This window comes from Lissotriton helveticus, chromosome 12 (assembly GCF_964261635.1).
Source record: "Lissotriton helveticus chromosome 12, aLisHel1.1, whole genome shotgun sequence".
Classification (NCBI taxonomy): Eukaryota; Metazoa; Chordata; class Amphibia; order Caudata; family Salamandridae; genus Lissotriton; species Lissotriton helveticus.
The window spans coordinates 691,054,719-691,072,399 of NC_136073.1; the positions used below are offsets into that span (position 1 = coordinate 691,054,719).

The 17,681-nt window shown below is 46.9% G+C and overlaps 1 protein-coding gene across 1 annotated transcript in view; it reads right to left on the minus strand.

Annotated features, from left to right (window-relative positions):
* VAC14 (VAC14 component of PIKFYVE complex) overlaps positions 1 to 17,681 on the minus strand; it is a 1,984,055-nt gene that overhangs the window by 1,124,312 nt on the left and 842,062 nt on the right. The window contains exon 11 of the mRNA XM_078670682.1: positions 10,821 to 10,881. Within this exon, the coding sequence (XP_078526808.1) occupies positions 10,821 to 10,881 (61 nt within the window). The remainder of the gene's footprint in view (positions 1 to 10,820; positions 10,882 to 17,681) is intronic.

Below are 17,681 nucleotides of genomic sequence, written 5' to 3' on the forward strand. Positions count from 1 at the left end.
TAGCTAGGAGGGTGTTATATATATATATATATATATCGATTACCTCCCCTGGCGGGCCACTAAGCGCTTTTTGGAGAGGAGCACGCTACTCCGGAACCCTGTGTGTGTGTGTGCGTTTTTTACTTCTCGTCAACAATGTGGTTTGTTTGTACTGCAATGCACAGCTGCTAATGCCTTTGCTGAGCCTCTTGGGGAAACACTTCCTATTTTCCAATTCCACAGAAGGAGACACCCCGGGACGCTCTAGTACTCCAATATGATTTGTTTCAACCACAGGAAAATCAAAGGGTCTTGGGTAATGCCAGACCAAAAACGGGGTTGCAAATGTAATGCTAAACAACCTCTATAGGACTGCACCAGCAAGATCCTCTTGTGCAACAAAGATTTGATGAGTTTCCAAGTAAAGGATCATAATAAAAGAACCTTAGGATGGCAACAGAGACCAGTGAAACATATGCACTGCATGCAGAGTCCAGCATACATTCCTCCAGAAATACCTCAGTAGAAAGCAAACACAAGGAGATGTTCGGGCTGGACTGTTCCCATGAGGCACAGGGTCAAGACTGATTTGCATATAGCAGGGTCTGAACTGAGGTGACAAAGTGAGCTAAAGAATGATTGATTCAGCCCTGATCTGTGACGGAGGTGAGTTTCTGAAAAGTTTCAGCGCTCTGTCCATCATCTCCTTGTGTTTGCTTAGTTTGCCCTAAGTTGGCAGGGTATGCCCAGACGTGGGTCCCTTGCTCACTTTGCCACTGGATTCAAGCTAGCCTGGCCGATGAAGAGTTTTACCCAGAAACCGGTCCCAGAATGCTTGTTTCCGGTAAAGGGAAGACCTGGCTTGGAAGTTTGGGCTGGACTGTTGCCATGAGGCACAGGGTCAAGACTGATTTGCGAATAGCTTGGTCTGAACTGAGGTGGCGAGGTGAGCTAAAGAATGATGATGGGGGGGCGTGGCTAGCCGAGCAGCGAGATGGCCGCTCAGTGAGTGAGCTCCGCCGGCTACATTCCGTAATCCTATACTAATCCTTCTTCGAGCCCCTGCGGACCCCCGTCACACCTGGGGTTTGACCACGGTCGTCCAGCAATCCTGTAGCCGGAGTTTGAGGTGCGGAAACCCCCGGACGACGGAGGAACCGACATCCTGAACACGGCTGCCCTGAACGCCGACGACGTCCCGTGGCCGTGGAGCTGGGGTCTGGCTGCGGCGAGCTACTGTGGGCCGCGGCTTTGGAGGCCCTGGGAGATCCGGGACACGGGATCGCGAGGTCCGGCGGCGGCGAGGCCACCTCGGCGGTACACTCTGGCGGGCCCCCTGCTGCATCGGGGAGAAGACCGGTAACCTGCTGACCGGGATAGAGTGGAGGCAGAGGGTTCCTCTCAGGGGTGCCGAGACCGGCTAAGATCCTTCCGGAGTGCCGGCCGGTTCCCTATGACCGGCGCAGGATCAGCGGCGCTGCAACGACCCGACTGGAGGCTGGGGCTGACCTCGCACAGCGGTCATCTGCACCTAAGCAAGGTGAGGCGGGGACTTTATGGCGGAGGTGCGGAACGGCCGCCCTTTATTGCGGACGCACTGCCCTACCGGGGGGTGCATCGAGCCCACCGAATCGAGCCCGGCCAGCCATCTACACGCATTCCACCCGAAGGGATCGGGGATACGGGGGCCACCCACTGTGACCTCAGCCCCGTATAGTGGACATATCCTGGGCTGGATTTGGCACTAACAGACCGGAAAGCTGAGGTTGGTGCTGCCGCCATTTTGTTGCCTGAATACACTCGGAGCTGCATTCAACTGGTGGAGGGTGACTGGTGGGGTGATATGCCTGTGGCCGAAGTGCCTACACGTTAAACTGCGCTCTTTGCTACTGGCGGGTTGCTGGCGGGCACGACCAGTGTTGAAGCACTGCATATTTACAAGAGGTGCCGAACAGATTGCTTGCTGCCCGGAAACTGCCATCACAATGGGTAAAGCTGAGGCCAGGCAGGCCAAAATAGGCTTCGATAATAAGAAACCACCAAAAACTCCTACACCTGAAATGGCTGGGGGAGAGTTGTCGTCGCAGGGTGCACCGGCGGAAATAGATTTTGGGGCACTTATGATGGAAGTTAGATCTAGCTTGAAGAGTATAGATACCAAACTAGATGCCATGTCGGAACAGTTAGAATCTGTCAAGTCCAAAGTGGGCGCGCACGAGACCAGGCTGGATTGTTTGGAGGACAGACAGACTGAGTGCTGCGAATTTCAACAGCAGGCCAAACAACATATTACGAACTTGGAGAAAGAACTTGAAAACCTGCGCGCTAAGTCAGATGATTTGGAAGCGCGCTCCCGAAGATCCAACGTGCGCATCACGGGTATTCCGGAGACGGCGAACACTGGCAAGATGGAGGCTTTTGTGACTGACCTACTCCACGAACTCTTTGACCCGGCCCTGTCGCCAGTTTTTACGGTTGAGAGGGCTCACAGGTCGCCTGGGAAGAAACCGCCGGTGGGTGCGCCGTTGCGTCCCATCCTAGCCAAACTGCTAAATTACCAGGACAGTGATCTAATATTGCGGCTGGCAAGGGAGAAGGGGAGGATAACGCACAAAGGGAATAACATCTACTTCTACCCGGATTTCACCCCTCTGGTGCAAGCGGCCCGCAAGGAATTTCTGCCGGCCAAAAAAGTATTGCTGCAGACTGGTGTGCAATATTCCCTGTTATATCCGGCAAAGCTGAAGGTGCTCCATGAAAACGAAACGCACTTCTTCACTGATGCGAAGTCCGCGCTCAAATTTGCGAAACACATTGCTGGTCCGGGAGCTAGACGGAAATCCCCCAGGCTGGAGGATACGACTGAGCAACTCAGTGACAACGACTAGATGAGTTATCCCCGTATGTTACGCAACACCACAATCCTTGCTGCCCTCACGTCTTGGATTGATGATCGGAGACGTCCCCGCACCTTTTGCTGGTGCAATGGACCTGGAAAACGTGTGGGGTAAGCCACTGATGTATTACTAGCTGCCCATCTGTGCCTGCCCGGACCTTGGACCTTCAGTGGCAGTAACTGTGGTGGGGTTGGTCGACCCAGAGGCGGGGGTAACAATGGGGCCACGGAGACTTAATAATTACATGTAGCCACCCCGCTAACACGGGGGTGTAAGCTTGGTGCACCACGTCCCCATGGGGTGCATCCCACTGTTTCTTGAGTTGGGTTTATATCACGCTATGCGTGCTTTATTAAGGGGTTTGTCACAACCTGATTGGGGGGTTGGTGAGGGAGGGGGGAGGTGGGGGGAGTTGATGAAGTTGTCGTTTGTAGCTCTACATTGGTGCTCCGAGAACTGTTTTATGAATACATTTTCACACGTAGGGGCACGAAGTGTGCTGCGGGCTGGATCTGACGAAACCGGGGGGATGATACTGTTGGGTAAAATGCACACCTGTTTGTACTTCTGTGATGGGGGGGGTTAAGCTGTGGACCTGGAACATTAGAGGCCTTGGGGACTACAAGAAAGCCCGATTAATGCAAAGTACGCTAGCCCGACATAATGTGGACATTTGCTTTTTGCAAGAGACTCACCTCAATACCGTCCCTTCGCCTAGACTGAGAAATGCTAGATGGTCAATGGTGTATTCTGCTATTTTTTCTCAGTATGCGAGAGGGGTGGCTATACTTGTGCGCAGAGGGCTGGACTGGCGAGAACACACATGTGTGCAGGATACAGATGGGAGATATGTTATCTTACAGGGCACCTTGCAAGGGCGCCCGGTGGTGATGGCTGCCATATACGGTCCAAATGTAGACGATCCAGACTTCTTTCGAAATTTATGGGCACGTATTGCTTTGCTTGATTGCCAGTCGGTGATTATAGGGGGCGATTTTAATGTTGGGCTGAATGATGTCGTGGATCGTAGAGGTGTGGGTAGGCCTATGCATACCAGGGCTCGACAGGCTGTCCTGGATATAATGGGAGAGGGGAGGCTGGCGGATGTGTGGAGAATTAGACACCCTGGGGAGTAGGTGGGGACTTGCTTTACGTGTCATCAGTCTGCTTGGTCGCGATTGGATTTTTGGCTGGTGTCGCCTGAGGTGGCAACATGGGTGAGAGAAGTCGACGTCCAAGCTAGATCCCTATCAGACCATGCCCCATGCATGATTGAGCTGTGTCTTCCTGATATCATTCATAGGGAGTTCACATGGCGTCTGCCCCCGCATGCCCTAACAGATCCAGTGTTTGTCGAAGAGATCAGGGAAGACATACTTAAATATTTTGCTGAAAATACGGGATCAGTGTCATCAGAGGCCATTGTATGGGACGCCTTTAAGGCGGTGATACGGGGGCAATGCATAGCGAGGCAGGCGGGGGTGTTACGAGCCATCCGTAGAACACTAGCCCAGTTAGAACGTGAACTGAAAGACCTTGATACAGCCTTTTGCCGTGACCAATCCTTGCAAACTGCAGGCGATTTTAAGACCAAGCTCCTTGCCTTTACTGAGGAGGCGGATCGCGAGGTGCGATTCCTAGGAAAACAGGCCAAAGCTCAGAGGTATGGGGAAGGGGATAGGCCCAGCAGAACCCTAGCGAGATTGATAGCCCCCCGTACACAATCACATTACATACATGCTATCCATGACGCTAGAGGGTCCCTGGTTCTTGGCCAGGAAGCTGTACTACACGCCTTCACAGACTTTTACGCGTCCCTATACACCACCAGACAACCCGAGATTCCGGCTTCCCTGGAAAGCTTTTTGGATTCCATCGCCCTAGTTTGGTTCAATAATAGCCACAGACAATATATGGACCTCCCAGTAACAGTTCAGGATATACTTCAGGTGATAACAAGCATGCCGGCCAACAAAGCCCCTGGCCCTGACGGTCTGACAACGACCTTTTATAAGACATACGCGGAAGAACTGGCGCCGAAATTGCATTCGGTGTTTGTTGAGGCCCTTGAATTGAACTCCCTTCCAGACTCCATGCATGAAGCCTTAATCATTACACTATTGAAGCCTGACAAAGATGAACTGTTTCTGGACTCCTATAGACCCCTCTCCCTGATCAATGTGGATGCTAAAATCTATGCCAAAATCATTGCGGATAAATTACAGCCAATGTTGCCGATCATCGCACTCCCCGACCAATCCGGGTTCATCCCTGGTCGAGCCACATCACATAATCTCAGAACCATATTCTCGGTCCTACACTACTTGCACCCCTCTGTTCATGCTGCAGTGGTGTTCCTTGACGCCACTAAGGCGTTTGACTCCTTGGAGTGGCCTTATTTATTCAGGGTCCTGGAACGGATGGGATTCAGTAATAATTTTATAACCCTAATCAAACTCCTGTATGGCGCACCTAGGGCCAGAGTGAGTGTAAATGGCCTCGTTTCCAAACCCTTCGCGATCTCTAGAGGGACCAGACAGGGATGCCCACTGTCCCCTCTCCTGTTTGCCATTGCAATGGAACCGCTTGCGGCCAGGATACGGCAACACCACACTGCAAGGGGTATTGGGTTCAGCTCACGGAGTTTACTGATTTCGCTATACGCGGACGATGTGACATCGTATATCGTCAATCCCAGAGACAACATGAATCCGCTGCTCCGTGAATTTGTGCGGTTCGAAGGCCTTGCAGGAGTGTCCATAAATTGGACGAAATCTGTTGCATTCCCCCTCACGGACGAGACGGTTCAGCCGTCACCGGACTACCCCCTGCGTTGGGAGACTGACGCGGTTAAATACTTGGGAATTTGGATCAGTCGGGATACACAGGAGTTGTGGTCTCTGAACTTTGGCAGGCCGGTGGACTGGCTTGAGAGGAAAATTGAGGTCTGGAACAAATTGCCCTTATCCCTGGTGGCACGAATAGCATTGGTGAAAATGGTGGTACTCCCCAAATTCCTATATCTGTTCGTGAATGTTCCGCTGCCCATGACTGCGCATTTCCATACGAGGGTCCGCTCTCTGTTACTCCAACTGGTTTGGGCGGGGAAACAAGCGAGGGTCTCCTGGAACCTGCTCACACTCCCGCTGAGACAGGGAGGCCTCGGTGCTCCCGACTTCAAGCTTTACGCCCTCTGCGCTCAGGCGCAGTTCCTACATTTCTGGGCCTTCCCCACCCCTTACCAACCGCACGTGGCGGTGGAACTAGCCGTTGCTGCCGCGCTGCCACTCCGGGTGGCGCTTTATGGTAAAGTCAAACGACCCTCGAAGGATGTGGACACTGTGGAAATGCTTCGCTGGTCTTGGCGCGAATTACAAACCAGAGCGGGCCTCCCCTTGCTTTATGCGCCAGCTATCCCCCTGCGGGGCAACCCGATGCTGCCTTGCTTGAGTACTAGAGGAGACACACTCACGTTCCGAGGGCGGCGGCTGCACACATTTGCGGACATCTATCCCGAGGGTACTTTTATGACACTGACTGCAAATAGTGAGGACGAACCTGATTCCTTTGCTGACACACTGCTGTACCACTCCCTTCGGGAATCCTGTAAGAAATTGGGGCCCCAATTCCCTGAGGAACCGACGGCACTAGCAGCCCTCCATAATCTACTTTCCAGGCCTTCCCCGAAAAAACTAGTGTCAAGACTGTACAATTGCATGCAGGAGCAGGCCCCGATAGCAATATCCACGGCTCGTCAGGCTTGGGATGCAGACCTGCATGACCCTCTGACGGACGACATGTGGGAATATTGCTGCACGCAACTCACGGCCCTGTCTCCAAACTATCGTTTAAGGCTCATCCACTTCAAATTTCTGCACCGGTATTACCGCACACCGGCTCTGCTGCACCGCATAGGCATCTGAGAGGATGCGAATTGCTGGAAGTGTGGAGGAGCAGATGCGTCCTTCCTTCATGTGGCGTGGAGCTGTCCTAAGCTGGACGAATACTGGTCAGACGTCTTCACTGCCATTAACCAGATTCTACATAGAGCAGATGCACCGTCACCGCTCCTAGGCTTGTTAGGATATGTCAAACACACGGACCCTTGTGATAGAAAATTACATGCATTGCTCCTCCTATACGCCAAAAGACAAATATCACTACATTGGGGCGGGAGAGTCCTTCCAAAATACACAGACTGGGTGAAAGATGTAACATACGGACATACACAATTAACTACTTATTGGGAAACAATGCCAACTGCTTCCAGGCCTAATGACATATGGGAACCCTTCTTGTGTTGGACCAGGGAGCAGGCGGGCTCGGACTCGTCTGATGGTGCAGCGGATGTGGGTGTGTCAGATGATATGGGATGAGAGCGGTGTGGAATCAATGTGGGCCTACTACCTCTGTGTCTGGTGCCAATGTAGTCTCCACTGAGAGGTGAGACGTGCCCCGATCCCACAGTCCACATTCATTTCCGCAGCCAGCGGATACTGTCACCCCCTAACTCCCCTGAGGCCACATGATCCTATAGTTCCCCCCCCCCCCCTCCCCCCGCCCTATGTCCCCGTGCTGGAGACCTGACACGTGAGCAATCACAACCCCCACAGTTTCTGGACATTCGTAATCAGCTGCCCGGCGCACGAGCGCACTGCCCCACTTGTGAGTAAGTATCGAATGCATGGTATTTCTCTACTGCACCGTTGTTTGTTGTTCAAACTTTTCTTTTGTTTGTTTGGACTAGTTGGGTGAAAATAGTGCTGATAGACGCTTCCTTTAGATTTGCCGATTCCACAGGCTGTGTTCTGGTGCCAGCTTTGTAACGGCCTCAGAACCTTCATGTTCACTTGTTCGTCTACAGCACTGGTAAAAAGTGAAAAGTAAGACCATTGATCATGCTAATGTTACACTGTTCGAGTAAGTGCCATTCTTTGCTTTGTATGCTTCCTTCGGGGATCACGCGACCTGTTGTGTTGGTTCCCCCCAAACTACTGCACTGTTGGATATAAGATGTAAACTTCATAGCGGCCTGCCTCCGGGTTGTTGGCGTGACGCAGTGTACCTATTACCCTCTTGTCTGTACAATAAATGTCTTACAAAAAAAAAAAAAAAAAAAAAAGAATGATGATGGATTCAACCCAGATCTGTTACTGGGGGTGAGTGTCTGAATAGTTCAGAGCTACGTCCATTAACTCCTTGTGTTTGCATACCTCAGTAGAAACACTGGTAATTTACCATCTTTGCATTTGCTGTACTTCTGCCTATGGTTATCGGTCTTACCAATACTACCACCCTGGAAGGGGAATTTTGTCAATGAAGACAGGGCTGTATGCAATATATTTAATTTAATATTTTAAAAAATCATACAAACCATGCACTGTCTTTTTTGTTCAATTTAACTGGGATATTCAGGGTTGTGTGTTCCTTGGGGTAATTAATGACTGAGATTAAGCAGAAGAGATTAATCTTGAAGTGATTAATCTTAGATTTGTGTAGTTATTATTAAACCACCATTAATCTCGAGAGGTGGGAGGGATACAGGAATTCTAAGATAAATGTTTGAAATCTCTTTTTTTAATTAATTTTATTTATGGGGGAGAGACTCATAGCCCCTCCCTTTATTCAATGTTTGAATTTTTCCTTTTACCCATTTACCTGCACCCTCCCATTTTATGTTTTTATTTTTTTTAAGACAAATACCCCCTCCTTTTCCCCTTAATCTGACCTTTCTTTTTTATTTTTAGGCAAACAATTCCCTCACGTTATACATTTGCATAAGTCTCACGTTTCTGTCTCAAACACAGCTTTTAGCAGTCTGTTGTTGAAAACCTATGGTAGACAATACTAATATTTGTCATGGGTTCTGGGTCCTCCCATTGCTTCCTACTGGTTGGCTTTCTTGCCACCATGATTGGGCTGCTTTTTATTTGATGGATTACCTTCCTCTTCTTGTGTTTGCTCCTCTCTGAAGCACATCGTCTTTACCATCCTTTTGATTGGATGACTTGTATCTCTTTCCACTACTACATTGAGAAAACTGCATTTTATTTTGATTTAGCACTGCATGGGAGTGCATGTGTTTTCTTGTGCTCTTTCTAGTGTGCTGCTTCGCCTTCAAATTCCCACCTCCTCTATGGTGTCGATATTGTTCACTAGCTCAGATGTTGATTCTCCATCTTCCATATGTGTTTTTTATTGCTTCAACCTCCAATCCCCAAACCTCCTCAGTCCTTTCTCTCTGTCGCATGGATATTTACAGATTGCTCCACTGTTCCTCCCGATTTTAATCTTTTAGAAAATTGTTTTAGATGTGATTTTTTAGAAGGTGTGGCAACTGCAATTTGCTTCCAAGCCACTCCCTTCTTGTAAAGCACTTTTGTACATAGTGTATTCATTTTTTAATTCACTGCTCTAAAACGGCCATCTGCCATCTTGGAACAGTAAATAAAAAAAACTAATATAAAAAGACAGGGTTATCGTTCTGTATGCTCTAGCATGTATTTAGATCATCAAATTAGGCTGCCGTAGCCTCATGGCACATACGTGCACAACCACTATGACATGTGCATTCATATACATTATCATGCTTTTTTGCCAATTCTGTTTAGCACGGCAAGTAAGCATTAATTGCACTTGTGCTGATGTGGAAAGGCAACCTCAGAAAACACTGGCAGAATCGGTGACTGGTTAGATCAAGTCATAAGGCAATACCCTCTTGACTTTGGCGATGCTAGTTTACGTCTGAGTTCTGACATCAGGCCTGTTACCCCGACCTATTGCTTGCAATATACACAGAGTGGGCGTTGGGCCCGTCGCTTCCAGCATTCTTCTCCAAACTCTTTCAGTCATTGGCATGAGACTTGTCAATCAAGTCTTGGCTCAGTCCAGTGGCCTCTCCGTCTGTCAACTAACCCTACTGGCTGTGAACTACATGCGGCTTGAATACACAACCGTAGCCCTCTCTTTCTGCTCTTGTTGGCTCTCTCCTGTGTATCATGCTCTGTAGTATTGCTCGAAAGTAAATTATGCACCACAAATGAATTAGCTATACTTTGAAAACAGGTGTACTTGTCTATAAATATAGACTGATGCTACACTTGTGGACGCGAATATGGCGAGCACAACAAAGTGGGCAATCATTCAGGGTAACTGGCAGCGGAAATATAGCATTACCCAACGATTTAGGGCCCGCCTACTAGGAGCACTGTCCAAATCCATCCAATATTTGAAAGGTCGTCGATGCAACCTCCTTTTCGAAGGCTTGGTTTCATTCTTAGCGGTCTGCTCTCCGGCGCTCATAAAAAGCATCTCTAGAATCATTGGTTTCCACAGGACCGCCATCGCTTCAGGAGAATCGCGCTTCACCAAAGAACAGCGCTGCAGCGACACCCAGCGGCCAGGAGTGGGTAATAATGCAGTTCACATATAGAACATTTTTCTTTTCATTAAAAACATCGTGCTGTTTTTTTAAAATTAAGAACAACAAATTGGCAATTTAATTCAAGAGTACACCGTTAAAAAAAATCTCTTTGCAAATACTTTTAGGCAGCAGTCTTAAATTAATGAAAACAAAAGGGGAATTTAATTTCATAACACTTTTTTCAGTTATTTTAAAAACTGGTGCCTTCAAGTTTGGGAACACATATAAAGCCAGTAAGAAAACAGAGGGTCACATGGGAACTATAAACTATAGGTATAAGAAACCCACACCAAATCGGTAGAGGCCTCAATCCTCAAAACAAAACAGCACAACCAAAATAAAGATACAAACATGGAGACATGCGTTGAAGGCCAAACCCATCGTTTGGGGCGTTGAAGGTCAAATCCATCGTTTGGGGCTAATCTTCCTAAAGCGCATGCTGAACGATATATAGAGCCTTTAACATAACATAACACGATAAAGACAGTGGCCAATTATCTGACGGTGGCAACTCTTCTTACCCGCCTGGAGCAAAAACACTCATGTTGGCAAAGCTGGCATCGCTGGTAGTGCTCAGACCACCTATTGAGACAGGGAGGAAGAGAATACATAGGTTCAGTGCTGTAACAATGTCCAGAATTGATAACGCTATTTATTCTGTGCGTAATTATCCTCCTACAAATGATATTGACATACTAAACATATACCTTGGTTCTCGCTTATTACAACATTCACTCGCCCACAGAGCTCTCCCTCCCTTGTCGCCTGGTGATGTATTCATCATTTCTTCTTTTAATCACAACCTGACCTAACTGAGCAAAACAAACACAGTAACTGCACTGAAAGACATTTCGTCCAAGAACGAGCGGATGGACACTGACCACCAAGGATTAAAGTTCCCCACTGGCGACTAAACTACTTGCAAGATTATTTGCCAAAGATAGTAAATGACTGGGATTGGGATTTCGTGGTTTCTCCAAATAGGGGAAAACTTTGTAAAGCTTCCTAGAGGTACAGTCTAAAGGAAACCCTTCCAGGATCACAACATGGTCAGTTTGTTAATGCCTTTTTTTTGCTTTTAGAATATGTACTTAAGAGTTCTTTGTTGACCCGCTGAGAGTTAACCTGCACTTCTGATGTACGTTGATGGGTTTCATACACTTAACAGGTCCAAAAGTTAACTCGATTTTGGACGAAGATACTAGGGGCCACATGTCTGAAAATAGCCCTTTGCAATTAAAAATTGCGATTGCTAAGAAATTGCTATTTGGTAATCGCAAAATGCGAAGTAGCAAAACAGACAGGAAATAGAGATTTCCTAAAAATGCAAACGCAATTAGGGAATCGCCGTTTGTAATTGTGACGCCATTCATTCCTATGGCCTCAAGGCCCATAGGTGCGAATGGTCTTGCATTACGCAAACTGCGATTACCTAATTGGCAATCCCAAATTAGGTAATGCAAAGGCAAGGGTGCCCGGGGGCCTAAGCCCCCCCCCTAAAAAAAGTGCAAATGTAAGGCACACACTTGCCCTATGGGCAAGTACGATACATGCCACTTTGAAAAATGTAGTTTTGTGCATTTTTCAAAGTTTGCACATTGTTACCATCAACTTGAAGTTGATGGTAATAGTGTTTCCAAAATGCACAGTTCACATTTAGGAAAGGCTTCTTACATGTGCATTAAGGTTTCACAAATTGTGATTCCCTATTTGCATTCGCAATTTAGGTAATCGCTAAAAATTGCAATTACCTATATTGCGAATGCCAAAGCCTTTTCATACATTCAGAAAGGTAATTCGCAAATAGACAAATTTTGCGATTCGCACTGGTTGCGAAATCAAAATACTTTGATACATGTGGCCCTAGATCACGTATGTGAAATAGCCCCTAGGTCTTGGTTTTATAGAACATAACATTTTCGGAATTGTGTACAATACTGGAGACAAGCTAGATTTATTTAGACTGCGTCAAACATTGCTCACAAGTTGAAAGGACACACTTGGAAATTTCTGGAAGCTTTTATGTACGAACATTAAAAACAAATCGACCATAGAATGAGGGAGGGGAAATACATTTAAAAAAAAATAGATATACAAGATATAATTAAAAACAGACTTAGAAAGCTAGTTTATTGCACCTTTTGTGTTTATCCTATGACACAAGTTACGTCTGGTATATTAATTTCTGATGAATTAATGTATCATATTTAAGTTACGATCAATGCAGATGTGACAACAAAAAAAGGAATGAAGGTAACACTAATGGAAATGTATGGTGTAAGGGTACAATTTGCTTTAAAATAATAAAAGAGCAAAGGGGTAGATTGAGGAGAAAGGAGACGGCCCCTGCCTTAAAAAAAAGGCAACATGGGAAGAGATCAAGTAAATGTTAAGTATTATGGGTAAAAGAAAAAATGCAAACATTGATGAAAGCCAAATATGCACATTAAAAGTACACATACTCAAAATAAACGTCGCACAGTATCTGACAGCATTGTGTTACGATTAAAAGGGAATCGAGATTTGTACGGTCCCCTCAGTGATCAGTCCCAATGGACACTGGCGAGGTTTGCAACTCCATCAGTGATGGGCCCCTGAACTTCTTTGGGTAACTGTTTCCAGCAGCGTCATCTACGTCTATTTACCACAGAAAGCTATTACATATTTACTTCAAACCACACCTTTTAACACTATACTCGGTTTGCTCTTTCTAGTCTAATGCCCACATTGATATCAGTGAAAGGTTTCTAACCTTGGGTCATGGTGTGAGCCATCTACAAATTCCTCAAATCAAACTTTTCCAAAGTCACTGTCCAGAAATTGCGAGGTTACAGATATGTATGCCAGGGTTCCCTTGGTATAAATTGCTTCATACATCATACAAAGTGAGTTCAGACCTAGAGCTTCTTGAGCGGAGGAAGCAGGCCAGCCTTCACTTGACTCGCCGACATTGATTTACCAGCATAAACCTTGATTTCAAGAAGAGTGTGAGAACCTTAACCCCTCCCATGCTGGTGACGGAACCGCTCCGTCACCAGCCTCGGTCGCGCTGTGCTGGTGACGGAGCGGTTCCGTCACGGCCCGCTCGGCGTGCCTGCGCGCGCTGATTTCGCGGCGCTAATTTTGCGCCTGCGCGGCGCGTTCCATTGAGCGGGCGGGGCCGTGACGGAACCGCTCCGTCACAAGCACAGCGCGCCCGAGGCTCGTGACGGAGCGGTTCCGTCACGAGCATGGGAGCGCCGCGCGGCCCCTTCTCCCCCCTAGCGCTGCGGCGGAATTGCCACCGCAGCCAAGGGGTTAAAGTACCTTATGGACAAGAGTACCTTATGCCTAGAATCTGGCAAAGAAATGTGAGAAATATTAACCTATATGATCTGTCCTCCCACACAGACAGCATCTTGTCTCCTCCCCTGGACAGGTTTGCTGTCAATGACCTCATAGATCGCTACAATCCCTCGATGTCCAACATACTAGATGCTATGGCACTACTACAACTGAAAAGAATACCCTCCAAAATCTCCAAACCTTGGTACAAGGGAACCTAAATACTGAGAGAAGAAATCTAAGACTAGCAGAATGTATCTGGAGATCCTTGCCCTCCGTGTACCATATTAGTCAGCTAAGATCTCTCAGAAACTGATATAACAAATGTATCAGAAGCTCTAAAGCTAGCTACTTCAGAGAACAATTAGAACAAGCAAGAAATAGTCCCAAAAAGCTGTTTGAACTCCTCAAGCTTCAATCTAACAACCCAGCTATTCCGCCCTCAGCAGGACCATGTCAGCAGCCGAACTGTGAGGAGTTTGCTTTCTTCTTCCGTGATAAATAACTAAAGATTGAACAGGAACTGCGGGCAGCCCATGAGAATCTACCTGCCACCTTGGTATCCTCTAGGCTCATTGTGCCTCCTAAACGTCTGGGTTTCCCACCCAAAAACAATGCCTCTTGGAGCTTATTCCAAACCTTTAATGAGAGCACCATTAGGGAAACTCTGGCTACTCTGAAACCTTCCAACCATTTCAGTGACCCCGTACCTCCGAACTACTTTAAGGAGATCAGAACATCCATACTCCCTCTCTGGAAGAAGATAGTTAATGTCTCTCTGCTTCAAGGGTCAATCCTGGACTGCCTAAAAACTGGGCTGGTCAACACCATCCTAAAAAAAAACAACGGCTGACCAGACTAATCTTCACAATTTTCGTCCAATCTCCACCATTCCTACACTGGCAAAACTCTTTGAGAAATGCATTCACACCCAACTATGTAGATATATTGAACAATTCCAACTTTTTGAAAATTTCAATCCGGCTTCAGGCAAGGTCATAGCATGGAATATGCTCTTATTCACATTGTGTATGATGCACTACGTTACTGGACCAAAATGAATCATGCCTTTTGATCCTACTTGACCTTTCGTCTGCGTTTGACACAGGCAAACATGATATCCTCATCACACTACTGGAGCACATGATGGGATTATCAGGGACGGTGCTTAACTGGTTAGCCTCTTTTCTACACAATAGATCCCAAAGGCTGAAGGATAATCAGTCCCTGTCCAACCCCTCTCTGCTCACTCTGGGAGTACCGCGGGGTGCACTCCCTCACCCACTCTCTTCAACCAGTTCATGGAACATCTAACAGAAATCCTGAAAGTGTCCAACATCTATTATCACATGCATGCCGATGACACACAACTGTACCTGTAAATCTCCTCCCCAGAGGAAATCAGATCTCTCAACTCAGTGCTACAAGAAACACAAAGTTGGCTAACACTCGATCATCTGAAACTGAATGCTCTCAAAACTGAATTCCTCCTCATTGCCTCTGATGAACAGTTCCCAGTCATTGCAAAATAGGGCACCAACTGACAGCCCTCAACTGCACTCCAAATATCATTGACTCTACGAGCTCACTCAGAATAATACTTGACAGACATCTGAACATGCAGAATCACATTAGTGCTCTCACCAAAGGAGCAAACTTCCAGTTGAGCATCCAAAGGAAAATAAAACCGTTCCTTCCCCACAACGACCTCAAAACTGCGGTGCAAGCATTAGTGATCTCTAAGCTGGATAATAGTAGTGCAACCCTTTGTGGACTTCCGAGAGCGAAGATGGCTCCACTTAAGACTGCCTCAATTTCGCTTCAAGGCTCATCACAGGCTTCAAACTTTATCATCACATCTCGTCTGAGCTAAAAGTTCTTAATTGGCTCCCGTATGAAGCAAGGATACATCCAAAAATTGCCTGCATGACCCACAAAGCTCTACTCTTCAACACCCTACTATATCTTGCACAAAAACTTGAGTTCTCTGGAGGCTCCAGATACTCTAGGGGCTCCATCACCTTACTACTTAAACCACAGAAATTCCATAAAAAGAAAACATACAATCAAGCAGTCTCAGGTATAGCACCAAGAATTTGCAACTCTTTATCACTGGAATTAAGACTGAATAATTCCACAGCTTCCTTCAAAAGGGAAGTCAAACAGATTCAGATGAAGACATTTCTGGGCTAGTCCCCGAGCCCATCTGAGAACGCGCTACATTACCCTTGTCCTGAGTGAACAGCAATGATTGTTATTGTCAATTAGTTTTGTCCTATCCTGTTCGGCTGTGATATTAATTTTTGCTACCTTATTAAGAAAGTCAAAGGGTTCTGCTGAAAGAATCTTTCATCAGTCCTTCAGTCTCACCCTAGGGTTCGCCCTCTTACTCTTCCCTGCTTTTGAAATGTTTAAATGTTGGGACCGATGTTGTCCTTTTCTGGTCCTTCCTGTGCTAATGTTGTTTATATTTCTAGTACCCTTGTAACTACCTTTCTATAAAGCGCTCTGATACCCCCTGTGTTCTTGTCCGCATTATTTAAAACTCTTTAAATAAAATAAATAAAGATGCTCACAAGGTGCTGTGGCATCCTAGGATGATACTGGCAAGTTCAATTATGATTGTCCCTCACACGCGAGTCATCTATAAAACGTGCTGAAGAGGATTAGGAAGCATGCCTTGGTGGCCGAGGTTGGTTTGAGGCATGGTTGCTTTGGCCCCCGAGGGGAATAGTCATTTTTGAGCCATGGCGCCAGTGCTTGAGACCAATGAAACTCTGCCCCTAAGAATAGCCAGTAAAGATGCAATCGGGTGCAAGAGAATGATAAAACGTTTGTTTCCCAACACAGCCGTATGTCCGCCCACTGTCAGAGTTACGGAGCAAGCAGTAGACAAAGGTGGCCATGTGGCCCTAAAAGAAAAAGCAGGGGATCTCTCAGTGGATGTTAGTAAATGTTTTTGCTCTGTGGTGGGTTAGCGCTTTTCATGGAGAGAGACAATGGAGGATAGGGGCTGCTGGTTACCTAAGCAGAATGAGTGTGTCAGGGGAGTGCAAGTCTATCATTGTGGATAATGTTTTTTGAGGATTTGATTCCTACAGAATCTTTAGTGATCCTCCCTGGAACATGGTTGGAATCCCTTGCAGGTCGTGGGCATCCCTAGCATGTGTTGGCAATGCAGAACAGACAATGCACACTGTATCTACAGTATACAGTGTGCATAGCCAGCACATTAGAACCATTCCTTGCATGCAGTGACAATCCCGGATATATAGTGGCGGTGGTGATCACTCGCAACTGGAAAAACCTGGCACAAACTGATCATCCCTCGTAGAGATGGTGGGCAAATTTCCTATGGTATGCAGTCAGCACATGGTAGGCATGTCCTCCATAACATCCGGCATACACGACTATTCTAGTGATAAGGTGGAAATGTCTGGTGCCTGATGGTTATCTGGTTTTCTATGGCATCAGTTGGGGTGTGTTTGTGTGGGGGTGGGGGGTACATCAAAGGATATAGAATGGGAATTTGAGCTACTCCTCAGCAGATAAAGATGCTACATGGATCTGTAAGGCTGTATATGATACAACTGACTAGCTGATATCGTGAGACATTTGTTTACTTATCAAAGATAAAGGCTAATTAATCATTAGTTCCCTTATCAAGCAGAATGTTATTTGACATCTGTAGACGAAAATATTGCAATTTCCAAAGTTAACTAGCTTTTGTGTGGGAAACTCCGGGGAATTATCACCAAAGACTCCGTCATAGGGGTGACAAGTCACGAAGGCTTTTGGCATCGGTTATAAAAAAGAGACGTACAGCCAGGGCATTAAGTGGGCCGGGTCTCACCGGGTCTGAGCATCAGCAGTTTTTTTAAGGGGGCCACTAAACGGGTCTCTATCGGGCTCTGTTTTGTCCTCCGGCACAGGCAGCCCGTTTTGTTTTCCGGACAGCAGTGACATCGATGTGCGCGTGGTAAGCGTTGTAGAGAAAGGGAAATGCTTTAAAGAGAGTTATTTTCTCTCTGGATTTCCCTTCTCTTTTTGAAACTTAG